A 27,562-nucleotide genomic window follows, 5' to 3' on the forward strand; every position below is an offset into this window, starting at 1 on the left:
TTTTTTTTTTTTTTTTAACCTTTATTCATTCAGAATGCATTTCTGGGCCACTCTACAACCAAGAGAAAACCTAAACTTTTAAGCGGTGTTAACGGACTAAATAATGTAATAGTATTGCTCCTATATGTACAAGCAAGGAGTCAATTTTTATTCTTTTCATAAAACCTCTTTGTAAACACGTACCTTTTCTTCCCATCAAAAATGCATTAACAAGATCATGCTTATAGTTAGTCAGTACAAGAAAAAAATGACGATTTATACTGAATTGTTTAAGCCTTGCAGTAGAGTGCTCACAACTCCGAGCTGTATCTGTTAACCTTTTCAATAGCATTCATTATGTAACATTGTCGCCAATTACAGTAAAAGAACTTCACTAATTTTTAAAAGCTAGAATTACCCAAAAAGTTCTGCATTGTAAATAATACCAGGAATATTGCATTTAAGCCTAGGGTGGCAAAATTACTTCAATCTTTTCTATATTTTTTGTGTAATATAGGTAGGAAAATGAATACTATATAAGAGAACGAAATATATCAAGTTCTTATATTTTTACCTAAGAGGCTATTTATTTTAAGTAATGTTGATTAATATTTAAATGATTAAAAAATAAATCAATGTTAAGTATTAACTGCACAAAATCTAAAAAAAAGACCACATTACATCATACTACATTATATAGATAGATTTAAAGCAGCTAGCTAGAAGCCTTTTTAAAAATTTAAAGTTTCTGACATCATTTTCCACCATTCCATCAATTCTTCCTTCTCCTCTTCTTTCCTTTCAGAAAATGACTCCAGTTCAAAATCAACCTAAAAGAGAAAATCAAGAGCATATTACTATCAAACTGCATGAACGGGAGGCTGAGGCAGGAGAATGCCGTAAACCCGGGAGGTGGAGCTTGCAGTGAGCTGAGATCGCGCCACTGCACTCCAGCCTGGGCAACAGAGCGAGACTTTCCGTCTAAAAAAAAAAAAAAACTGCATGTGTTCTTTTAATTGAAATAAAAAAAATAAGGGCAGTTTCAGTATACACTCAATCCAGTCACCTGAATTAAAGCAAATCCTGAAATAAAAATCTCTTGTGATAAATAATAGATATTTTCAGGGGGAAAAAATTCAAAAGCCTCATGTTTGAAATGTCCTTTGATTTAATGGCTTTGAAGACAGATATAATTCAATGAAATTCCTGCCCCAGTCTCTTCTCCTCATAAAAAGATGTAACTGGTCAGGCGCGGTGACTCATGTCTGTAATCCCAGCACTTTGGGAGGTCCCGGCGGGCAGATCACAAGGTCAGGAGTTCAAAGCCAGCCTGACCAACATGGTGAAACCCCGTCTCTGCTAAAAATACAAAAATTAGCTGGGCATGGTGGCACAAGCCTGTAATCCCAGCTACTCAGGAGGCTGAGGAAGGAGAATCTCTTGAACCCAGGAGGCAGAGGTTGCAGTGAGCCAAGATCGCGCCACTGCACTCCAGCCTGGGCGACGGAGCAAGACTCTGTCTCAAAAAAAGAAAAGAAAAAAAAAAACTTATAGTTAATTTTCTGCCTTTGGCTATTTAGTGAGCACCTCCTGCCTTGAATCTTCTCCTAATGTGGGAGGGAATGTGGAAGAGTACAGTTCAGCATGCTGGTATCCCAAACTACAAGGTTCTGCTTTCCAGAATCTTGAATCTGTTAAAGAAACTGACAAAAGCAAGTATGTGTCCAAGCCACTCTTTGTGAATAGGAATCTTCATCAGGTCTATGGAGAAGCCACACACTCTGCGTAAAAGGCTGTTCAAAGTAGGCAGCCCCCAACCCCAATCTCCTCAGGCCCCATCCCAGATGGAACTACGAGTTTCTTGATTTGGCCACTTAAATGCCTGATTATTTTGGATTGTGATTCCATTCACTATATCCTTGCACTAACACATGCCAGAAAGACAAAGGATCAAAATAGTTGAATCTTTACAACTTGTTCCCGGGGCCATTTTTTCCAGGTTTCAGTTACCCAAATATACCTCTTGATTTTAATACATATACAGCCCAGTGTAGACATGCACACAATCAAAGCTATGTACCAGTTAAAAACTCAAGATATTTTGTTTGCAAAAACCAAGCATTTATACTCCAAGTTCTGGGTGCATAAACAAAAATATAATAAGTTCTTTTCAAGTAAGCTTTGTAGACTTTCAAGAAATCCTACAGATATTCCCAAGGTCCCAGGCATATAATACAAAGGCAGTAGTAAAATTCTTCTCTAAGAGAAATTTTGGTCTTATCACCATCACCTTCCTAACAAACAAATGAGATCTACTTAAATAAGATATGGTTTTTGATAGTACTTAGCACAGAGAGACTTGCACATAGAATACGCTAAATAAATGTTTGGTTAGCACCTAGAATTTTCTTTTATGTATCTTTTTTTTTCAGATACTTATTGAGAAAGGCATGTGCTAGGTGCTAAAGATAAAAAGGCAAATGAAACATAATCCCATTTAGACGGAAATCAAGGTTAGCAAATAAAAATGTCATTTTTTAAAGTTTTATTTCATTTTCTTGTAAATCTCTTCAAAAACTGAGAAATGGTAATAGAGCTTCATATGAACTTTGCTAAGCCTCAGTTTTCTCATCTGTTAAGTGGAGATAACAATGCTACCTACCTCATAGGGCTAGTATGAAGATTAAATATAAGTCACTTAAGTATGCCTGACAATGGTAAATGCTTAATTATTATTATAGCGCTTGGCTATTATTATGATTACTTACCCCAACAGCAGGGCTGTAAGGAACTGCCACTTTCTTTGTTATTGCCAGATAGCCTGGAGCTGAGGCTGTAAGTTTATAGTTTCCAGGTATAAGCAATCTCCAGTAATCACCATCCTTTGCTGTAGGAAAACAGAATATCAAATCACAAAGCACCTGACATATGCAGAATTACAAAATGCATAATTATGTCATCTAAGGAATACCCAGTCTAGCTCAGTTCAATTTTTTTGATTCTCGATTTTTAAAGTAAATATATAGGGAATTTAATGAAATTTTATTGAACAGGGCATGAAACTCTCTTTACAGGCTTCATTTCTTATAGCTACTTTACAGATATCAATATTAAATTGTCTAATAAACCTCGTACGATCATGGACCTTCTAATCACATCAGGAGCAACACAGGGAAAAAGACAGATGAAGTCCCCAAGCAGCGGCGTCAGAACACACAGCCATCATGTTTTGACTCTTGCCAGGTGACGACCTGATAGTCAGAGAATCTTCGCAGAGTGTGGGCCAAAGGTAGCCTCTGTAGGATCTCTGAGGCCCTAGTTAGAAATTTAGATTTCTAAAGACTTAGAATACATTGGGCACCCTAGTCCGTTCAATCTCCCATTTGCCTAAGTCAGTGATTTTCAAACTTGGGTGCAAACCTGGGAAACTCGGTAAAATGCCAAATCTGATTCCAGCTCCCGGATTCTGCATTCCTGACCAGCCCCAGGGCAATGCTAAGGTTGCGAGCAGAGGCCACACTTTGAAGAGCAAGGTTTTCGTAGACACTTCACACCTTCTTCTTTTTCTTAACACCCCTACACATCCCGTTCATCCTCCCAGTTGATACTTTACATCTTATTTCATTGCAAAAATAGGTACAGTCAAAAAAATTAAGTCCCCATCACCATATCATCAAATCTACCTCTAAATCCATATCTCCTTGCAGCTATTGCCTCAATTGTCTTCTTTGCTTTATAGCAAAATTTCTGGAAAGGTTTGTTCATGTCTCAATCTCAGAATGATTCTTCTCTTATTCTCCCTTGGACCCAGTCCAATCAGGATCCCACCACTCACTCCACTGAACAGATTTTGATAAGATCCTCTGAACTGCTAAATCCAAGGATTCATTCTCAAGGTTCATCTTAATTGACGCTTTTTCACTCCCTCCTTCTTGAAGCACTTCAAGGCCTCCAGGACAACACATTGCATTTTCTTTCTACCTTCAGTTCTATTGCTGGTTCCTTCTTATTATCACCTTGCCATTGAAAAGCTGGAGTATTCTAGAGCCCCTCCTCCGATTTAATTTCTTTCCACCTGTTTATTCCCTAGTTAGATTTTCTTAAACAGTTCACATCATGGAATGCAGAGAAAATAAAATATTTGTATGACGCATTAGGGCTAACAGGTTTCTTGTGGCAGGGATACTAACGCTGGGTTTCACCCTCCCAGCTAAGGGCTAAGGGGCTACATGGGGTAACATCTTGGCACAGATTCTGGCATACTGGCTGGCACCTAGTGGGCTGTTGATAAATGAAGAATGAATGGAGTTTTAGAGGACAAATGTTAAAGATTTTTTTTTTTTTAATCCAAGCTATAAATGTGAAGGTTAAGAAAGAGCTGATGATACAGAGTGGTTTGGGACATAAGTTAAAGGTTAATTGTCACAAGGTCTAAAAAAAATTGTAAAGAGTTTATAACTAAAAAGAAAAAGCTGTCATTATTGAAAAGATCCCAACAAATGACAATTAAAATGACCTGGATCAATGTTTATTAATGGGAGTAGGTAGATTTGCCAGAAAAATCATCATTTTCCTCAAACTGGGAAAATGGAAATTGAGCTCAAAACCTAGAAGTCACTAACATCGCACCTCAATCCTATAAATTCTTGTTTAACCTTGAATCCCTGCGGATTTATTTTATGGATTAAATGAAAAACTGTGTGAGAATTTTTAGACACACAACCCGCAGCAGTTTTCTTCCTTCCTCCTCTTTCCGCTCCCTCCTTGGGTCTCCCCATTAGCAGCTCGTTAGCACTTCTTAACACAGACCAGAAAGTCACTGGTATTTTAACCCCAGCAACTCCTTTTCCTTTGCCCGAAGAACTGCGAAGAACCGGCAGCCTGTGGCACCACCTCTCAGCTCTGGGGCGAGACAGCTGAGGAAAGGGCGCCACCTGCTGCACCCAGATTTCCAACGCAGCAGCCGCCCTGGGCTCCACTCCTCCTGACCTGAGCCCACAAATGCAACTTCACCAGATCAAAGCTCAGAAACGCTGCAGAGATACGAGCTGTTTGTTTCGCTCAGAAGAGTATAAGACTTATAATTATGATAATTAGTAATTATGCTGTTGTACATAACGTGGAGCCTCCAGATTGTGGCAAAGACCCACCGGATGTAACATCGTGGTCTATTCCTTCCACGGAGATGGTGGCATTGGCAATTGGGTTACCTTGAAGATCTCGGACAAATCCTTTGACTCCTCGGTGTATCTGTGAAGGTCAAAAACAACCAAAAGTTAATATGACCTATAAATTATAGAAATGGCCTTCAATATGTTTCATATCAAGCATCTCCTTATTTTCCAGCAAATACCATAGATCCCCATTGTTTAAGAATCAAGACACGCACAAAAGGCCACTGAATTTTTTGTGCATTTTATTCTGCTTTTCCATAAATAGAGAAATGAAAATAATATCTTATTTGTGTTTTAAAGAAAAAAAGACTTTAGTACCTTTCAAATCATAAAAAAGTGTCATATTAAGGGAGGAGACAACCCCTCATACTGTCTTATGCCCAATTTCTGCCTCCAAAGAAAGAAGAAGTAAAAATTCAAAGGCAGAAATGAAATCCACAGGCAGACAGCCCGGTGCCACACCCGGGGCCTGGTAGTTAAAGATCGACCCCTGACCTAATTGGTTATGCTATCTATACATTACAGACACCGTATGGAAAAGCACTGTGAAAATCCCTGTCCTGTTCTGTTCTAATTACCGGAGCATGCAGCCCCCGGTCACGTACCCCCTGCTTGCTTACTTGATCACGACCCTCTCACGCAGACCCCCTTAGAGTTGTGAGCTCTTAAGAGGGACAGGAATTGCTTACTCGGGGAGCTTGGTTTTTGCGACGTGAGTCTTGCCAATGCTCTCGCCAAATAAAGCCCTTCCTTCTTTAACTCCATGTCTGAGGGGTTTGTCTTCAGCTCATCCTGCTACAATATGTGTAAAGTTCTAGTCAACGTATTTCATAACTTACTCTCTTTTAATTTTGGTCATCTATGTATCTGTTACATGGCTACTGTCAATTAACAAGGATATCATAATAAAAGCCATTTAATATTAGCTCATTCTGGATAAAAAGATACATACTGTGACTGCTTTTGCATTAAATCTATTAACATTATTTTGGCTGAAAATAGAGTAGGGAACCTTATAACAGAAAATAGGGTGTTGAATTAGGAAGAAGATGGGAGAGCTGCCACTGAGAATAATCCCCCTAAATTAAGTTGTAGTCATCAACTGGCTATTATTTAATACACTGCAAACTACAAAAACTGCTTTTCTCTTTATTTTGGAAAGACAATTCATCTAAGTCAATATGTGTTTGAAGTGACAGAGTCGCTTCAGGTCTTTAAGAAAGTATTGCATCTAGAATATACATCAAATGGTAATTCATTAAACTTGATTACTTAACAAACTATGCACCAACCTCCCAAATGCTCAGGTTGTGCCTCACCCAATCGGGCTATAGAAAACAAATTGTCTTTCGCTACTTTACGATATCTTACTATTTCCCTACAGAAGAGAGCTAAGTCTCCTGCAACCTTTTGTCATCAAAGAATAAATTTGGCAGTGGTACACTGTTTTATCAAAAAGATGTCCCTGTGACCAGCAATATTTTTTGTGTGTGCCATTTTTCTTTAAAAAAGAAACCTCTCACACCCTATAAAAATAACATGTAATTTTTTTTAATGTTGCAAATAGGAAAAGGCTATCCCTGTTGTCAGTAATAATGATCATTTTATTGGCAACCAGTACAGCAAAGAGAGTAAGTATATTTTTTAAAAGTTTAAGATTTATTCAATTCTAACTTTTCGCCATAACTTATTTATGAATTAGACAACCAAAATTGAAGAGTTTGAAATTTAGCCATTGAAAAACATGAAACATGAAAACTTAACTTTCTGAATTAAAAGATGAAAAGTCAGAAAAAGTGTAGAGAAGAAGAAAAGGGCTATATGTAGAGATCCAAACTCTAAATTTCTTAAAATGAGGCCCCATTCAATAAAACTGAGAAAGATACTAGCTGATAAAAGAGGATTTACCCAAGTACTTTATTCCTCTTGAGGCACTATAATCCTAAAACTATCAATATTATAAGCCTTAAAGAAAGTTTCTAATTTCCACATCATTGTAAAGTAAGCAAATCAATCACTACAAGAACATATTATTCGCCCGTATTTGGCACAAATCTATTCAGTTAATATTCATGGCTTTATTTTTTTCTGCCTCTGCAATCCAAGACTTATATCTCAGTATGCAGTTTAACAAATAGTTAAAGAAGTAAATGTCTGTCTGTGATATGTCAACTTTTCTGTTTGAAAAATTCCAGTGTAGTAATAAATCTCAGTAGAAGTGTATGGACTGTGTCAACTCCCCATGAATGGACTGGAAAATTCAGATTGTATGGTTTTTGCAAAAGAAATCACGAAAGTCCAAATTTCACTCATGCCTGGAAGAAGCTGTTTTACTACACTTGGGCTGCCTGCGATGATCACTCCCCAGATTCCAGGACTTCTCAGTTTCAGCGAAGGCTGAAAAAGCATCCATAAGATTCTCCATTTGTTGCTTAGGACTGTTTACAGCCCCTAAACCCTCGTGTAGTGTCACGCAGAGAGCTTGCTGCGACTGAAGATTCTTGGGTTCTTCCCTGCAGAGAGTGTGATTTAATGGTAGGAAAGGAAACGCATTTTTAATAAGAACTCTAGATGATTCTAATGCAGGTGCCCATGAACCATTCTTTAAGAAATTCTTCGAGAATTTTGAGAATTAGACTGTTCCAAAGCTACTGAGTGGAAGGGAGCTCTTCTCCTTAGTAAACTCTTCAGTCTAATTAGCTTTACAATTCTAGTCCCTGCAAACATCTCTTTAAAACTCTGCAAGGGATTTCCTCTCAAACAATTACAGAAATAGATCTCCTAATCACCTATTTTCTATGAGTTGTAAACTAGTCCAAGCTTAGATTTTAGGCCCAGGTGTTCAATTACTAATCACCACCATTGTCAAGACAACAATTACAACACAGAACTTCTGGCAGCCCTCACTGATTTTTCATCAGCCTTTGTTTTCCTCAACTGGAGAGTTCTATGATGCAAGCTAGATGAGCTGGTTATAAATACCACTCACTGTTTAGACACAGTTTGCATCATAATGACAATCAATGCCATATCAAGGTAGATCACATGGATCTGTGGACAGAGCAAATTCTTATTCCGAGTGCCATAAAATAGGATTGTGTAACTTTATCCTTCTTCTTTTTAGCTTATTTATATATAAATTGACATTACTGTCAGATGAATTCGATGCATGCCCACCTGCCACCATAAATATGACAAATCTCCTTTTTCACGATGGTAAGAAGATGTGTTTTATTTGTTTTGTATTATATTTTTTTCTCAAGAACTAAGAGATGATTTAAACAGCAGCTAAGCATGTTTCTAAATTGTTGATCAGAGTGATGATCTTATTGGCATCAACTTTAGTAAATCTTATAGCACAGCTCCAAGAAGCCTTTTCCAAACTTCCATGATTGGGTTAGGTCCCCTTCTGTGTACTGCCATTGCTCCTTGTAGCTAAGATTTTTTTGTTTCTCAGCCAGCTCTCCTCCTCTCTTGTGATTAGGTATTCTTGTTTCTGACAGCACTCGTGTGAAGCCTTCCTGAGGATGGTCACTATCCCTAGTGCCTCACAGAATGCCTGGGATGTGAAACTAGTCAATACACTTTTGTTGAAAAAATATATACGTAAAATTAAAAGCACTGTATTAAGGAGTATAAATACAAATATTATTTAAAAATTAAATATCATTAAATATTTATAAAAATAAAAAGCACTGTATTTGATATCTAAGTGGAGAACACCCCAGTCAGTCCCATCTTACTTCCTCTACCCAAAAACATACTTTTCAGTTAACTTTGCTCTTAGAAGATCCATCCAAATACAGCTCTCTTCAATGGAGACGTTCTGTAGGGGTTCCCACCACAGTTGTTCTAGAGTCATCGTGGACTACTTATCCTTAGTTTTTGTGTTGGAAAATACCTTTTTAAGCTAACATGCAGCAGGAATCCATTGATTCAAAAAGAATCCTGTGGAATGAGTGTTCTTTAATCACCGTCTGACATCAGTGGATGTATTCCATGATAGTCCCTGGTAAAGTATGACAGTATATGGATATTTGACATGTGTAAAAGAATTCCTATGCTGATTTTGCTTCTTTTTTTGTTTGTTTGTTTGTTTTTTTGGTAGAGCAGCCTTTATTCAAAGGAGGCCATAGCAAGATATAGGGACCACTCACTGCAACAGGGTCTTGCAATGGTGGAGAAAGAAACTGGATTCAACTCCTGGTTTTACTTTTTTAAAAGTGTTGATTTTATATATATATGTTTATATGCACATATATACATATAAATACTTAAATGTTTATTTAACAGCATTTGTTTATGTCAAATTACTTTAACAGATCGGTCTGGACTATTTGTTGGCACATGAAACTAACATCACTCTACTTGACTTTAGGCGTAAATGGCCACATTCAGAATAAAATTTGAAGACTGGCAAAGCACTGCAGGAGTGAACAGTCTTTAGGTCTTTCCACCACCACTGCCCCTGGTGCCAGTGTCTACATACTATGCAGGGGGTGGGGTTGGCAGGCGACTGGCCTGAGTAGGTGAAGGATTTTATTCTGGCAGATGGTGAGATCCCCCAAATTCTATATGGATCCCATTGGAATGGCTACATAAATGGCTCTCTGGTAAAGATCCAGGCTTCTGTTCTGAAAGTCAGTATGGCATGGTGATTCTGGAAACAGACAGCCTGGATTCAGATTCTAGCTAAGCAATTTCAGGTGAGCTGTCTAGCCTCTCTGTGTCTCTGATTCCTCATCTTTAATTTAGTGATAATTATAAAGATGGTGATGATGATATGATAACTTCCCTCATAAGGTTGTTGTGGGGATTAAATGCACTAATTATTACATAAAAGGCATTTAGTATAATGCCTGGGAAATAGTAAATGACCAATAAACATAACTCACTATTATTATTACCTGTGATACAGTGGAGTCTAGGGTGAGAAAGATGATGCCTGTACAGCTCAAAACTTAAGGAGACACTCACTCTCAAGTGCTACTCCTGTACTTGCATGTCCCTAAGATTAAAATCCTCCTTAAATTTTCCATTCTAGGTGCCTCACTTGCCTTACTTTTGTTCTGACTCTGCCTGGGATGCCTCACGGTGATCAGGGTGGAGTCCTAGGATTGCCCTTGCTTAGAATAATACAAACAAAAACAAGATTCTACATCTTTTCTCTATACTCTCCAGTTTAGTCAGTTCTTGGTGAACAGTCATGAGCCACAAAACCTACGACAAATAAAAGCCTAACTGAAACACTGCTGACACCTGCCTTCCAAATATGGTGTCCTCATTCTGCACCAGATGGATTCCCCCGGACTCCTCTTACAACCATTGTATGCCAGGTTTGAATGCTTCTAAACCTTGCATTTTATGCTGGTGACTGTGTTTACCTGCTCAAGGTAGCTAACGAGGGAATTTTTGTTATCCTCCCAGTAGGTCTTCAGAGTCTCTTCAGGTGGAAACTTCTCACAGCTAAGCTCCACGGTGATCTCAAAACAGTTGCTGCTAAGGTAATTGAAGTCTTGCATCCCTGCCAAAACGCCAAATGGAAAGTCAAAATATGCACAAGGAGCCTAAAACTCTACACAGGCTAGTCTTCTGAATCAAGAACCAAGTAAAAGGTACACAAACCAGGGCATTTGGGGAGCCTGTGGGAAACCTTAACGGGAATCATCTGCTGTAAGGGATTGAACAACAGAGGTGGGGGCTTGTTAGACCTTAAAAGCACAAACTCTCAGGTTCCTAAGCAAAAGCACTTGCTGCTTCAGAGTGCTAATGCGGACATCACCCACCCTCCACACTGCTGGAGTGGGTTTCGGAGAAGACAACAGGGTAAAAGACTTCATCCCCACTGATCTGTTAAAGAAATGCGCATCCCTCTAAGTCTACCTTTCTACTGGAGAAGAACTTGGAGCTTCATGTGACATGATCTGTCAAACTATATTGTTCCTTAAGCCCAATCACTATCATAGTGTATTCCTGAGGGATTGGGAGTCTTGGCAATACACTATTGTCAATCAAGAAAAATGATGAGACAAATCTCAATTGTTTTAGGGGATTTCTTTGCCAAAGTTAAGGATGCACCCCAGAGACAGATCTATGCCTTTCTCCGAAGATGATTTTGAGGACCCCAAATTTAAAGGGGAGAGGGTGGGATATTGATAAGCACACAGTTTTCACATGAACAAAAGGGGGTAGAGGAAAAATGTGGGGAATGTGCATTTTACATAAGATAACACAGACAAAATGGGGTAGGGGAGCAATCGGATACGCATTTGTGTTTGGCGGGCTGGGGTGACTGCACCTGTAAAGATAAGCTATCAATTTACATGGCCAAGGTGAAGTTTTAACAGCTCACCAGGAATTTCCTTGGGGGCAAAATATGAGGGAGGCGTGTATCCTTTCATCTTGTAGTTATCTTATTTAGGAACCAAAATGGGGTGGCAGCTTTGTGTGACCCAGTTCCCAGTCTGACTTTTCCCTTTAGCTAAATGAGTTTGGGGTCCCAGAATTTAATTTCCTTTCACACTATATATTAATTCAACAATCCCTGAGTATCTACTACATACAGGATATAATGATAACAATACTTCAAATAGCACCAAAGAGAATATTCTGCATCCAGAACAATTTTAATTTAAATCTGACTCAAATTAGTAGTGGATGCTGTTGGTGTCCGCCAGATTGCTTTTATGGAGCCAGGGCATCCAGACCCAAACTGCTACAGGTGTTGGCTGTTAGAGCTCACAGCTATCCCCCAGCCCTTTTCTGGAGAATTGCTGGTGGGAGCCGGAATCTCCACCTGGTTTGGGAGTTACATCCTCCTATCTCTCCCCGCAATTCCTTCTGGCACCCCACAACCAATGGCTGACCAATATAGAGCCACCAAAGGCTCATCCCTTTCCCTCCAGGGGAGAAAAACCTGCCCCTAATTTATGCTCCAGGCTTCTTCCAATGGCTCAGGCCAAGGCCGGACTTTGCCTGAGACCACACCCCTGTTTAGCTCTATCCCCTTCCTTGCTCTGCTTCCCTCTCTTCCCTACAGGGTGTTTCCTAAAAAGGGCTCCCTTGATAAATTACAAGCATCCATATCCCTGTCTCAGGCTCTGCTTCTGGAAAACCTGACCTAAGACATGAATGTTATTCACTATATACAGAACTGAAGACTAACAGAGCTTCCTTTGACTGTTTAGCTAAATGAGACATAATCGTTAACTAATATTATTATTATCGTTCATAATGTTATTATCAGTATTTTACTGACATAGATTACTTTATATTTTGTTGACAATACACTATTTGTTCAAAAAGGAATTCCGAGGAATCACTAAAGTTTTTGTAAAAACTAAAGTATAAAATTACTTCCCATCTGATGTACTTGACACGCTCTAAATCCTAAATTTGACATAGATCATATTTCTGAAGCTATTGGGGGAAAGAGTACTAAGTCTGATCTGGATAAAATGCAAAATATAAATAAAAACAGAATTAACATGTATCAGAAAGAAAAAAATCAGAAAGAATATTTTTCTCAGCACATAACTCAACAAAATTAAGCATATTAAACACACCAATACCCTACAATTAGCTAATGCTGCTTATTACCCTAACAAATTTTCTTCTTCCAGGTGGGCCATAGAAAATTTTTCTCAGGCAAAGAGAAAAGTAAAATATATATATAAATATCTTCACATTTCAATCTTCATCCTTGAGTGTTAGTGAAAATAAGAGCTCTGTAAAGTCCACCTTGGGACAAGGAAGCCAAGAGAGCTGCCTTGGCTACCTAGGAAGGGGCTTCCCCCAGCTACTGTCCCACATGGCAACTGCTTCCTTTTCAAACTAAACAGCAAAAAGCTACCTGATCTCATAGGGATTATTAGAGTAGTGAATATAAACTAAATATTCCGTGTCAAATACTCCCCATTATCCCATCATTTAATAAAAAAAGTACTGTGCACCAGGTTATGCTAAAAGCCAAAGCAAGTCCTCTAAAATGTATATTTACTACAGTGAATGAGCATGACTGGCATATACTAAGGGTGCCATCTTATTCCCTAAGGCTTGAACTTGAAAAGTAGTGTAGTTAACAATATTCAATTTATTATTTTCCCAATGAATGTCTTCAGTTCATTTCCTGTATCTCTTCAATTAGCATCACAATTTTTTAAAATCCACAAAAACAAAATTATACATAGTAATCATTCATGCAAAAAGTTGACTTTAATGGAAAAACTACAGATTCACTCTACTTTTTAAAGATGGAGGATGGTAGAAGATTCTCTAAATCTAAATCACTCTCTCAACCTAAATGGTCATTGTAAATAAGCTACAATCACATAATCAGACAGCACAACGGAAACTCACCTCCAGGTACGCTGTACCAAGCACCACCGTTGGTGGTTCCATCTACAAAGCTGCTGTCATCATCATTCTTGCGACATGGTGGCCGATTGGGGTTAGACATGGCTGGGTTGAAGGAAGAGTATGCCCGGGCCAAGCTTTGGAAAATGGCGTCATCTGGGGAGGAGCTGTATTCATGAGCACTACCTAGAAAATAAATCCACAAGATTAAAGAAACAGACACAGACCAAGCAGCACCGCATATTTTCTAAAGAGTGGTTCAGTGTTGAGTAATTATATTGTTGATGTATTTGTTTAGCTACATACCTATGGGAAGGAGGTAAAAGTTTAAATACTAAATAATTACACTTAGTTTTTAAGTTACAAAACTTCCATTCCTAATACTACAAAATAGAAATTGGGTAGAATGTACATTCTACTTATGAGTTGAAAGCTTTGCAAGGAAAGGTAATAAAGTCATAGGAAACTAGGCCTGGGAGAATAGGAGGAAGATTTTTATTGTTAAAATCATTAATTTAAAAAATGTACCCATACTAATCTCATACCCACTATGAATCATTCTCATATATACCATTCAATATCTGGTCTTAGATTTTTTAAATCTCCTATATGTATTATAGAAATAAATAACACATTTTGATACACTGTATTCTTATTAATGCATTATAAATTATGCAGGCCTACAAGTTTCCCAATTATCAACAAGCCACAAAATCTTTAAATTTATTTAACAATGTTATTTCCCCAAAGATGTTCTTCAACACTCAGTTTCCAATATCTAAAATTATCATCCCAACAACCCCATTAAAAAGTGGGCAAAGGACAAGAACAGACTTTTTTCAAAAGAAGACATACAAGCAGTCAAAATAATTGAAAAAAATGCTCAACATCATTAATCATCAGAGAAATGCAAATTAAAACCACAATATCATAATACATGACTCAAAATGGCTATTATTAAAAAGTCAAAAAACAACAGATGTTGGCATGGATTCCCACCAGTGTTGGTGGAATTATAAATTAATGTAACTTCTATGGGAAACAGTACAGAGATTTCTCAAAGAACTAAAAATAGAGCTACCATTCAATGTAGTAATCCCACTACTGAGCATGTATCCAAAGGAAAAGAAATTATTATATAAAGAAGACATGTGCACTCATATGTTTATGGCAGCACTATTCACAAAAGCAGAGTCATGGATTCTGATTCCAACCTAATTGTCCATCAGTGGTTGATTGGATAAACTATGCAATACTAAGCAGCCATAAAAAAGAATGAAATCATGTATTTTACAATGACATGGATGGAGCTAGGAGCCATTATCCAAAGTGAAATAATTCAGAAATCAAATACCATATACTCTCACTTATAAGTGGAAGCTAAACAATGCCTGTACCTTGACATAAGGGTGGAAATAATACACCCTGGGGGCTCCAAAAGTGGGGAGGATGGGAAGAGGTGAGGGGTGAAAAATTACCTATTGGTTTCACTCTTTCGGTGATGGGTACACTAGAAACCCAAACCTCACCATTATGTAATATATCGATGTAGCAAACCTACACAGGTACCCTGAATCTAAAATTTTAAAAAATAAAATAAAATAATCATCCTGTTTTTACAAAGAGCTAACTCTTCAAAGGCCCCTGAAAATAGATTCACAGCAGGAAATTCCCCAGAGCAACAAAAATCAAGTTGAAAATATCTATCTGACCAAAAGTTGCTTTGTCTGAAGCTTAACTAAAACTAGTTAAAGCCAAAGCACCACTTCCCTTCCCTGACACCACCAGAAACAGTTCCAAATGCAAAACTGTGTGAACACAATAAGACACATGTAGAGATCCACTGGGGACCTGATCAAGCACCAAGAGGCTGCCTCCATGTTCAAGCCATCTTCTACATGAACCTACACAACTTCTGTAATCTCTCCACTTTATCAGTGTCCAGGAGTGACCCAAGTTTATGACGTATATTTTCTCCCTTTCCCCTGTCTAAGTACTCTGTCAAGATCATGTTCCTCTTCACCTAAACTATTGAGAAAGTGAGTCCTTTTCTGCCAAATAGATATGCCAACACCACATGAAATGATTAGGAGAGCTTCCTGTTAAACATAGTTCTTTCTTCAGGCAAAAATCACTTAACGTCCACTTCTTAAAAAAAAAAAATTACAGAAATCATCCTGTAAACCCTTGTACAGTATTATAAACTTTAAACCAATTAGAGAAGCAGAAAGAATACCTACCACTCCGTGTCTCGTCATATGGATAATTGGCCACAAGGTCTCCTCCATGGAGATTGGCAGAGAGCACAAAAGGAATATCCATAATCCAGTGAATGACAGCCTTGGTCTCCGGAGCAAGCTGTTCAGATGAAGCATAAAAAGAATTATAAATTTAATAATCATTGATATGACCACTTGACAGAAAAGACATAGGAAAGGTAAAGGAAAACACTGAAAGCTGGTCATATTTTAACTGCTTTGCGGTTGTCCTCGCAGAAGAAATAAAGATTCCTACAAGAGCAGCATTCCTCATGTCTAACTGTCTCAGATTTATAATAAAAATATTTCAAAAGTGTTTAAATTTCTTTCAAAGTTTTATGTTTGTGGGCTGCCAGTTTTCCTCTCGTTGTAACTTGAAAACCAGCATGCAACTCACAAATTTTGGGACATCGCTGTCTGATCTGTAGTGGTTCACACATTGTTATTATGAATAGTTAAGGATAATACAAGGAGAAAAGAAAATAGTTGAACTGTAGAACAAGATCTGTCCTCTGTGGTGGTTCACACATGTGGTAAAGTTTATTTCCAAATTTTGCTTATTATTTTCCCAACTTCCCTCAACTACTTCAAACATTTTTCCTATCAAAGAATATTAGGTTGAGTCTCCTTCAGAGTGGACTGTAAAATATGTTTACTTTGGAATGGTCATCTTAAAATTTTAAATAAAGGCAAGTTTCAAGAATTCATGTTAAGTCTTTAGAATGATTCACTGCCCCACATATCTTGGAAGCAAAACAAAGGAAAAAAGAAATGTATACCAAAGAAATAATGTAGAGCCAAAAGCTTGATAGTCTTATGCAATGAGTTTTAATAGCAACTAGGAAGACTCTCAAACCCCGAGTGCTTCTCTAGTGAAAAGAAAAGATTTTACTGGCGACATGATCCATGCTGTTCTTTGGGACACAAAATCTAATGACATCAGTAGGTTTGATGATTATAAGATCTCACATTTGTATAGCTGTGCTCAGTTTATGAATAGCTCTCACATGAACTATTTTACTGCACTTCGACATTTGCATTGGAAATGCAAAGATATTCATACCCATTTCACAAGGAGGAATCTGAGAGCTGGGCACGTTAAATGGCATATCTAAGTTCACACAGCTAAGAGTTCACATCCAGTCAGTGAAACCATAAGGCTCGTGCTGTTTTTAGTGTATCAGCTGTAGTCTATTAAAATTATCCTATTTTCACATAAGCTACTCTTAACTGTGTAAAAGTGGGATTTAGAGTAGGAGGTTGTTTTTATTGTTTTTCATTTGGTTGGTAGATCTTATTTTTGCTTAAAAAAATTCATTGTAGAAAATGTAGAGGAGACAGACAAGAACAAAGAAGAAAATGTAAATTACCCATCATTTTACCACCTAAAGATACCCACTACTAACATTTGTATAGATCTCTTTTTCATTCTTTTCCCAATGTATTTATATAATTTTTAAATGTGATCATTTATATACCATTTTATATACTGCTTTTTTTGCTTGACAACAGATAATGAACATCTTTTCATGTTATTAAATACCCTTCTAAAATGATATTTTAATGGCTGAGTGGTAGCCAATGTCTGGATATAACATTTTTAAATACTAATAAAATGATAGCTAATACTTATTGAACACTTTCTGTGTCAGGCATGGAATTCTCCCATTCACTCTATGAAAAAGGGACTACATTTTCCCCCGTCTTACAGACGAATAAACTGAGATGTAGAGAAGTTAGGGAACAGCATGAGGTCACTCAGCTGGGAGTGTCAGAGGCTGGACTCAAGCCCAGCCAGGCCAGCGCCACAGCCACTACACTAGTAGTAGTAAGCTCCAAGTGGTGATACTTGGTCATTTATACTTTAAAAATTAAAAATACTGCGGATACCTTTGTAGCTACCATTTGTGCAAATCTGTACTTTCCTTAGAGAAATCCCTAGAAACGGAATGACTTGACCACAAGTTAAGCACATTTTTAGCTAAAAATGTTTGAGTTAAAATTTGTATTAGCTAAAACTGTCTACATTTAAAAATGTATTCCAAACTGCATTCCTGTAAGGTACAGAATATAACCAGCAACAGTATCATAAACTTTCCATTTCTAATTTTTTTAAGAACAATGGAATTATTACATGTTTTAAAGTATGTCACTTTGATTAATGACAAATGGAATGTTTTAAGTTTGCATTATTTTAATTAACTAATAAAACTAGAACAGTTTTTTATATTTAGTGATTATTTCTATTTATTCTTCTGTGACATATTTGTACGGTTTAACTAATTTTTCTATTGAAATGCATAGCTTTTCTTAGTGGCTTGCAAGAGTTGTTTAGAAAAAAAATTAGCTCTCTTACACACTATAAATATTTTCCAAGTGTGTCATGTGCCTTTCAAATTTTGTGATTAAAATACAGAACATTAAGATATTTATGTTAAGCACATAATGGCAAACCTATTGATCTTTTCTTTATGGTCTCTTTGCTTTTCCATTTCATTCATTCATTCAATAAATATTAAGTGTCCACTATGTACTAGTATCTATACAAGAAATTTAGAAAGTTCTATCCGCCTCTAAATATTATATACGAAAGTTTTCTAGTTTCATACTTTTTAAACTTAAATTGTAGTGTCTAGAATTTATTTTGATCTATGCTGATATTTATGAGATGGATTTGTCTCAATTCCATTTATCCAATAATGCATTCTTTCCACAGGGATCTGAAATACACTCTTATTATATGTTGATTTAAATCAACCTAAAAATAACTAATATGGGAGACAACATCAAAATATTCTATAATGCATATACGTTTTAAGCAAATTTATGTTTTTACACCCAATTGCTAAGATGACATTAATATTAAATGAGATGAGTTTAACACACTCTTCTATGATATTCTGTTCAAAAGTTTTTCTTTTACTACTAAATTTATTTTCAGTTCTCTTCTTCTTTGTACATCTCTCATTCCCTCTATTTTCTTTAACCCAATGACAGATATTGACAGATATTCATATTTCAATAAGTTCAGAAGGGGCCAAGTCACGGTGGTTTGGAGAATCATTGAGGACTTCAGGAAGGAAGTGGAACCTCACCAAGTCTAGGGACGAATAGAGAGAAATGAGTGGTAAAAATAAAGAAGTTGTGAGTACCCGTGGCCCATCTGTTGGGGGTAAGGAAAATATTCTTTGGGAGGGAGGGTTGGTTTTACTGGGAGTTAGGAGGCAAAGCCATGCCAAGGCAGACTGTATTCCTGTGTTTATTATCCACCTAAAAGTGTTTAGAATGGCTTGCACAGTGTGCACCATATATTTATAGGTTGATACAGTCATAAAAATAGTATTGAAAAATACATATCAAAATGTTAATGGTGCTCACTGAAGATTGTAGGGCAATGGATTCTTCTTTCTCCTTATTTGTATGTTTTAATTTTTGTAATAAAAATGAATTGTGCAATAGAAAACTTTTAAAAGAAACTGTTCTTGAAACAAATTGAAAGATACAGTCCTAAATACACAAAATTGTGTGAAGCTATCAGGTTTAGCCTATTACTAGTTCTTACATCATACACTATTGCTTATATGCATGTTACCAGTATGTTCAAAAGCAAGCAAGTAACTTCTACAATTTGATAAATTCAACTAAGTTTACCTTTGACTATTAGCAGAATCTTTTAGGCTGACTGAGTCCTGAGACCCCTGTGTACTATAATTATATATTTAACTGACCCACAGAGAAGACTTCGGAGTACCTTTAAAATTGAGCCTTTAATAGAAACTAGAAAAAACTGTGGCCTTTCTTTAAACTTTCCATTTAAAGATTATAAATACAGCTCAAATATGACGCTCTATAATTAGATGTCTTTGGTTCTTAAATTATGATGAAGCGCTATTCAGTTTTCTTCATAACTCTAGCTATTAAAGTCAGGGTAAACAATAAATGGCTGGGTATATTTTAATTGACTCTGCTTTCAGGCCAAGGCTCATGTACTGAGCCCAGATAACACTGGAGGTGACCAGGCTGAAGGGCTCAAGAGCAGATGACAAACGACTTAGAGAAAGAATTCTGGGAGAGCAAGAGAGAGCTTTTATTCAGAGAGGTTCAGAAGAACCAGGAGAGCATGGATCTCAAGCAAGTGGATGTGTCTCAGGTACTTCCAGCATCTAAATGGCTTTGTAAGAACGAAGTTTCTTCCCACCACCCGCTCCTGAAGCACACACACCCCAGGCCTGGATCAGCTCACATGGGAATATGAATTTCTTTTTTTTTTTTCTCACAACTATACAAAGGAGGAGGAATCTGCATTTCTAAGCACTGATTCCCTGTTCCATCAAACAGAAGAATGTATCTTGACATTTAAGAACCTCTATAAGGGATACAAATACAGATAATAGGCTGAGAAGGGGAAGAGGGTAGAGGAATGTATAATAACAGTAATGAAATGCCTACTATATCTTTTGTACCATGCTGGATCAAAACACTGTCTCACACTTATGGACAAAAATGTAAAAAGGCGATGAACCAGACACAGGCAATATCACCCCATGATGATGAAGTAAGTTTACTAAAGATTTAGTGTAAACTGACCTTGCTTATGTTCCAAAAAGGGACTAGTCCTTAATTTTCATGTATTTCTCTTTAATTTACCTCTATGAAAAGAAGTCACATCGAGTTTGTTTTAAATAAAAGCTCTTATTAAAAGATAGTACCATGAACATGCCTCTTTTAAATAAGTGTTGCCTAAGCCAGAAATACAAAAACATCTAATATAGAGATTATGCAAATATTCAGGTTCAGCTGGGGAAGGAGAAGGTAGTGCTGGCTAGAAGTAACGGTGCTTGCACAAAGTTGACAATCAAATACCCTGTCAACATGAGTTGATTTCACCATTCTTCTATGATAGGTGGAAGGAATTATTTTCTTCATTTCTCAGATTTAACAGAGACAGCACAGGCAAGTCAATGCAAGCAATGGGGAAAGTTTGTAGGCTAATATGGGGCCTCCGCTTCCAGAAGTTTTCCATTTCTGTCTCAGCCCCCATGGTTTATTACACAGGACTGCCCTCTTTCACCTGGGGTTACCCCAGTCTGCTGCCTTTCTGGCTCTCTCTCTCTCATGAAAGACAATTTTCAGGCTGAAACAGTGATATGTATCCATGACTCAGGTTCTGCCAGGGTCCTCAGCCTTTGGTAGCCTTTGTCTCAGAATGTTGCAGTAGGTAGCTAGTCAGACATGAGCAGGGCAGGAGAGGGCCCTCCCCCAACAACAGGAATGTCAGGCAAACATTAGGTAATGAGCAGGAGGTTGTTAAACTGCCTCTCTAAAATAATAATTGGTTGCAGCAGGCGCCAGGAAAAGGCAGTCTCCCAACAGATTAAAAAACCTGAAACTGGTGATCAGCAGCTTCCCAATAAGATCTCAGGAGCTGGGCAAATGGGCTCATGCATGTGCACTGAGAGGCAAAATGGCAGAGTTTAACTGGTATACGACCTTCCTCTAGGAACACTGGACTGGTAAGGGAGGAGCACCTCAAGTGAGCATGCGCACAACTTCAGTAAACACACTGTGCACGTGCCCCTCCCAAGTGTTGCCAGGCCACTGCACGTGCAGACACCCCAACGGAGGAATTAGGGGAAAAGGGACATAACCCCCCAGAAGCATAAGCATACCAACCTATAAAGCCTCAAGTCAAAAAGTCAAACAGGGCACTTGATCTCTCAAGTTGCCCACTTGGCCCACTTCCAAGTGTACTTTACTTCCTTTTATTCCTGCTCTAAAGCTTTTTAATAAATGTTCACTCCTGCTCTACAACCTGCCTCAGTCTCTCGCTCTGCCTTATGTTTCTCAGTTTAATTCTTTCTTCTGAGGAAGCAAGAATTGAGGTTGCTGCAAACCCATATGGATTCATCACTGGTAACATACTTTGGTGCCACATGACTTGGATATGTTTCCCAGTGGTAAAAGACCTCTATGCCTCACCTCCTTTGGCTGGAGGCGTTCAACCCCTGTATGCAGTTTCCTTCTCTCTTTTCGCCTCCTGCTTACTGACCAACCCCTAGAACAATTCTTCTCAGCCACAGTGGCTCTGCTCCCCACAAGCTGATCACTCAGTTCACACTAATGGGTGGCTCGTAAGGGTGGAAGGAACTTGGAGTTCACACCAAGTAGAATTGAGACACTAATGGCCCTCCTGGACAGGAGGCTCACAAGAGTGGTAGAACTAAAGCCTACTGTGCAATGTTTGGGGTTTCCTCTGGTTTTTCAACTAAAGTTGGCTCTTTCCCCAAAACCACAACCTATTCTCCTTTTTTCTCCACCTACTCACCTCCTATTCACCTTTGTATTCTCAAATGGTCTTGTGCACCAGCTAGACCATCTGCCTCAGAGGCAAGTCTGCTTCTTGTTTGCTTTCATGTCACATGCCATGTAACTTCTTAAACACACAATCATTGTTATTTGTGTGCCCATGGCTCTTGCTGCATTTGTGCAGCAGCAAAGACATAGGCTCCCTTGCAGATATCCCCTGAGATTTATACTTGTTCTTACCCTACCAGCTCAGTTGACCTCCAACTCGTCCCCTGTCTGGTGGCATATTGCCAGGATAGATACAAATTGGAATCCCAGCCCTTATGACTCACCATATACTTTTTGTTCCTGTTATGCTCCAGGGCTAAGTTTTCCAGTGGCTTTTGAAGCACTTTGTCTGCCTGCATAGGGCCTCACGGTAGCCCTTTAAGGATCTCACTTCCCTGCTTTTTTTGAGTTAGTGCCCCTTTGAAAGGAGGGAAAATTCTTCCTTTGCCATTTGTGAGTTCTTACCTCAAGCCCCAAGTCCTCCAGAGGTTACTACTTTATGTCAAGAGGGCAAATAAACGTTGCCGTTTCACTAGTATCTGAAGGCTTTCAGTGAGTTTTATCTCCCTTCCTCCCATTGCCTCCATTTCTCTAATCATTTCCACGCCCTTCTTAACATGCATCAAGACCTTCAAGGTCATATTTGAAGGGAGGGAAATCCAGCCATCTTGTGGCAGTTAGCTGAAAAACAGGCTTCTTATCTACTTAAAGAACATGGGAAGGAAATCTGAAAAAAGGGATAATCATTTTGTTGCTACAAGAGTCACCATAAAATGATGGAGACTGTTTACTCCAGTATCTCTTCTGTTCTCAAGTGAGTAATTGTATGAGATGGAACCAAGGTAATGGGTACATAGTAAGACTGGTTCATTCCAGAACCCTAATGACAAATGGGAGATGCCTATTCAGGATAACAGGAAAGTAAGAGGGGATGCCTTTGTTTTCCTTTTTCCTATTTTTCTCCTCTGTTCCCTCTTTGCAGGTGGGCAACCACATCTCTATACCACGGGATATGCCCCTCAGATGCATCCCCAAAACCTGGGAAATGTTTGACTCCCCCAAACCTTTAAATAAAACAAAACACAACACAACAAAACAAACACTATTTTTCCTTTGTAATACGGCTTGGCCTAAAAATGAACTGGGAGAAAATACAAAAGTCAGCCTTGGAACCCAGTGCCTTTATGCAGGAAATCCTCAAATCAGCCTCCTCAGTATTTTATAACTGAGAGCAGAATAAGGAGGATAGAGATAAGGAGAAGGAAAAATGTAGAAACAAGAGGGATGCTCAACTGTTGGCTGCTTTTTATAAGCTCTCCCACCCCCATCCAGGTTGCCCTAAAAACACTCCTTCAGGTAACTGCCATTGGTGTGGGAAGCCAGGCCACTGAAATGCAAACTGCCCCAATGAGACAAATGAGAAGAAGCCAAGCATAGCTTGCCCCCTCTGTCACAAGCTTAGCTACTGGAAATTGGATGCCCTGAGGGCCAAAGGGCTCTGGGACAAAATCCCAACACCTAATGGCCTTGAGCTGAAGGGGTTCTCTGCTCTGGCTGGCTTCCAAGTCATCGACAAGACAAAGCCAAGAGAAACTCCTGGAGGGGTAAAATTATAAATTTCCCTTTGGGATTTAAGAGCTGCCTACTCTATGCTAATCTCTTTATGTGAGCAACTCTCCTCCAAATTCTGCCAGGTAATGGGGGCAAATGGCACCTCCTCCCTCCAAAAGAAAAGATTCACTCTCTTCTGGGCAAAAATATGCCTTCCAAGATGGGTGCCTAATTAATATTTACCCAACCTCTAAATTCATCTTTTCCTCTAATAACTCTATTTCTCCTAGAAAGCTACCTAAATCTTAAATAACTTCACCCTAGCCAGTCCTACCTCATGGATAAAGAACTAGCCCACATTTATTCAGACAAGCCCCAGCAAAAATCTAACTGAGCAATCTCTTGACGGGGGATAACCTCTACAATATGCAGATAACCTCCTTCTTCTCTGCTCTTCCTTCACAATCCTCACACAGCAACATACAGTACAGACCTTAACTTCCTAACAGAAGGAAAATGACTTTAATCTAATTCAAAGGTTATAAAGAGAAAAAGGTATTTTTGGTAAGGAAGATTATAAAGAACAGAAGTTTTATATGAGAAAGGATCTTGTACAGTAAATTCTTGTCCTAAAGTAAAATGACTGGTTGTTAAAAAGAGGGATGTTTAGGACAAATCCGAAAGTCCAAGCATGTCATAGTCTGTGTAAGTTGTGAAAAGATTTGTGAAAGGGAATTTATTTTTAAAAAGTTATACAGTTTTAAAGGTTATTAGGCCTACTAAATGCTTCATAAACTGCTACTCTGACTCTTAACTGAACAACTTGCTGCCTTTAAAGCTACATAAGGCCTGGGGACATACAGAGTTAGCCATGTGTCCTAGATGCTGGAAAGGGTCAAACCTTTTCTGCATTTCTATCTAGTGTCCTAAGCTCCAAACCTAGTACATAGTCAGAATCACTTACTTAGCAGGTTTTTCGGAAAAAGTAAAAGTTGCTAAGAGTTAACAGTGTAGCATATTCTTGAGAATACTGGAAAAGTTTTACATGCAAGGCATGTAAGGAAAGTAGAATGTGGTTTTAGTAAAAGATTATAAGAAGGCATGGAAATGTGGATTTTTTTGGCCTAGTTTAGAGAGTTAAAGGATTTTTTTAAGTTAGATAGGATAAAACTGAACATTTGAGCAAGTTGTGGAAGGTTTGTGAAAGATTAATCTTGTAAAAAAAAATCTGTGCATAATCACATTGGCTAAGTTAAAGGAATGTTATTCCATTTTTCCATAAATTGAAAAGCACAACAGAGTTTTAGTAAAGCATTGATCTACTCTTTATAAATGTGTTATTTATATGTGTTCCAAAATTATGCAAAACTCCTATAATTCTGATATAACTTAGTATATATTATCGGTAATAATTATAATTGTTATGCTACATAATTGTGTGCCACAGAGATAACAAATTTTCTTGGCATCTGTGTCTTTGACTGTGGCTGCCCTAAGACTTTTTCTCATTCACAGACAATTGTTGTCTTGTTTTAATCCTCTTTAAAAGGTGGCCTTTATAATCAGCTATAGGACTCTGACAGGCACTCTTGAATGCAGGTTGCTGATAACTTTAAAGATTGTAACATTAGAATATAGAAAGAACTTTCAGGACTCTCATGGAGAGCTGAAGTGTTCATGAATATCAAGCAGAACAGGAGTTAACTGCATGGACTAAACTAATTAAGAAGACTAAAATAATCCTTTTGTGACTTTTTGCTTAAAACATTGCTGATCCTTTGTTTTTCAGTCAAGTAAACTTTCTTTTGAGCTATTTACAGCTTTTAAAAATAAATACTCCTGTAAACAAAATTTAGAGCCTATTTCTCTCCACCTGATTTCTCCAGAGTTTGGAAACTATTTGTGAGTATTCTTAACTTTTGGCAACACAGTTATTTGCATAAATACAATAGTAATCTGTTTTCTTTTGCAAAAGGGCACAATTGGAGAAACTGGTTATTTTACCAAGGGTTTGACTGGAAAGGCATGCTCTACTTTAAAGAATCAAATTTGACTTATAGAGCCAATAAAAACCCCTTGGGAAAACTGGCCTCATACCTTGTCTACACAGTCCCTGTACAGTGTTTCTGATCCATGAGGAGTAAAGAATGTCACTTTCTGAAAGGCCTAGGAGCCCTAAGTTATCTTGGGACCTCAAGGGGAGAGGAATTTACCCAATTCATCCCGGTATTTGACGGCAGAAACCCATGGCTGGGCTCAAGGCATTTAAGAAGTCTTATCTGAGATTCCTTATGGAACGAAGTTTCATCAAAGCCAATTTTAAAAGGAGCTTATATGGCAAATAATTATTCTTGCCGTGCTTTATGCAAATAATCAGATCAAGTATGATAAGACCAAAGCTTATTTTGCAAACAAATCGGTCCTATCATGATTTGTTTTTAATAAAAATGAGGACTGGAGAGAGAAAAGTTATATTTCAAGAACATAACAGGTTATAATCTAATAACTTGGTATTAGATTATATTCTCAGCAGTTGTTTTTGAGTCTTTATCTGCAATTTAGACTAATCCTGCTTATTCCTGTGAACCAACCAGTGATCTCTGGCCACAGCTCAGAAGAAACAAGAGGAATAGGTAATGTAAACCTCTGGATAAATATTCTAATTCTGGGAACACATTGGAATTGGCTAGTAACCCCATCCACTCAAGTCCTAGCAGGCATGACAATAGCCACCAGTTACCTGAGCGTGTTGGCAGCCTCAGGATTTTTTGGAGTTGTCCTCACCCCCTTATTTCATTTTGACATTCTTCTAAATCTAATAAACTGATTTGTCTCCTCTTGCCTTCTGGCCATCAAGCTCCAGATGATCCTCAGTGAAAGATACCATCCTTTCAGTATTCAAGAGTCACCCTTCTACAGAGGACCCCTAGACTTCCCATCAATGAGACATGACAGAGGCAAAATCCCACCCCTGTCTCCCTCAGGCCTGGCTGGATACTGTTTTCACCAATCCATGAAGCCATCCTACTCTGACAGCTAGCAAGAGGTGAAGACCCACAAAACAACCACCACCACCCCTCTATCAGCAGGAAACAGTTACAGAAGACTGACGTTTATCCATTTTCCCCAAGTAATTGAGGACTTGGACTCTTGAGGGGGGAAATGTTGTGGTAGGTAGGTAGTCAGACATGAGCAGGGCAAGAGAGGGCCCTCTGACCACCAGGAATGTCAGTCAACCATCAGGTGATGGTCAGGCAGTTGTTAAACTGCCTCTGTAACATAATAATTGGTTGCAGCAGGTGCCAGGGAAAGGCAGTCCCCCAACAGACAGAAAAGCCTAAAACTGGTGATCAGCTTCCTGATAAGATGGCAGGAATTGGGCAAGTGGGCTCAAGCATACTAAGAGGCAAAATGGGAGGGATTAACTGGTATATGACTTTGTAGGAACATTCAACTGGTAAGGGAAGAACAACTCAAGTGGGCATGCATACAACTTCAGTAATCACACTGTGAATATAGTGCCTACCAAGTGCTGGGAGGCCACCATGCATGTGGACAGCCCAGCCCAAGAGGAGAATCAGAGGGAAAGAGACACAACCCCCCACCCACTCCCTTGGAAGCATGCCAATGTATAAAATCCCAAGTCAAAGGTCAAACAGTGCACTTGAGCCCTGGTGTGATCCCATCGTGTGCGGCTGTTCTCTGGAGCAGCATTCGTTTATCTCCATCCGCCTTCTCTCCCACCTAAGTGCGTGCCGCCACCTGATGGGAGATTCGATGGACATGGACATGAGCTCCCTGAGGCCCCAGAACTATCTTTTCGGTTGTGAACTAAAGGCCGACAAAGATGATCACTTTAAGGTGGATAACGATGAAAATGAGCACCAGTTA

At 38.4% G+C, this 27,562-nt stretch overlaps 1 protein-coding gene across 1 annotated transcript in view; it reads right to left on the reverse strand.

The window, feature by feature from the left end:
- CPE (carboxypeptidase E) overlaps positions 1–27,562 on the reverse strand; it is a 123,931-nt gene continuing 96,369 nt past the window's right edge. The window contains exons 4-9 of the mRNA XM_011959663.1: positions 15,749–15,866; positions 13,512–13,694; positions 10,538–10,677; positions 5,130–5,229; positions 2,748–2,866; positions 1–809 (exon numbers count right to left, since the gene is read on the reverse strand). Of these exons, the coding sequence (XP_011815053.1) occupies positions 711–809; positions 2,748–2,866; positions 5,130–5,229; positions 10,538–10,677; positions 13,512–13,694; positions 15,749–15,866 (759 nt within the window). The 3' untranslated portion in view covers positions 1–710. The remainder of the gene's footprint in view (positions 810–2,747; positions 2,867–5,129; positions 5,230–10,537; positions 10,678–13,511; positions 13,695–15,748; positions 15,867–27,562) is intronic.

The sequence above is a fragment of the Colobus angolensis genome, unplaced genomic scaffold (assembly GCF_000951035.1).
Source record: "Colobus angolensis palliatus isolate OR3802 unplaced genomic scaffold, Cang.pa_1.0 Scaffold5, whole genome shotgun sequence".
Classification (NCBI taxonomy): Eukaryota; Metazoa; Chordata; class Mammalia; order Primates; family Cercopithecidae; genus Colobus; species Colobus angolensis.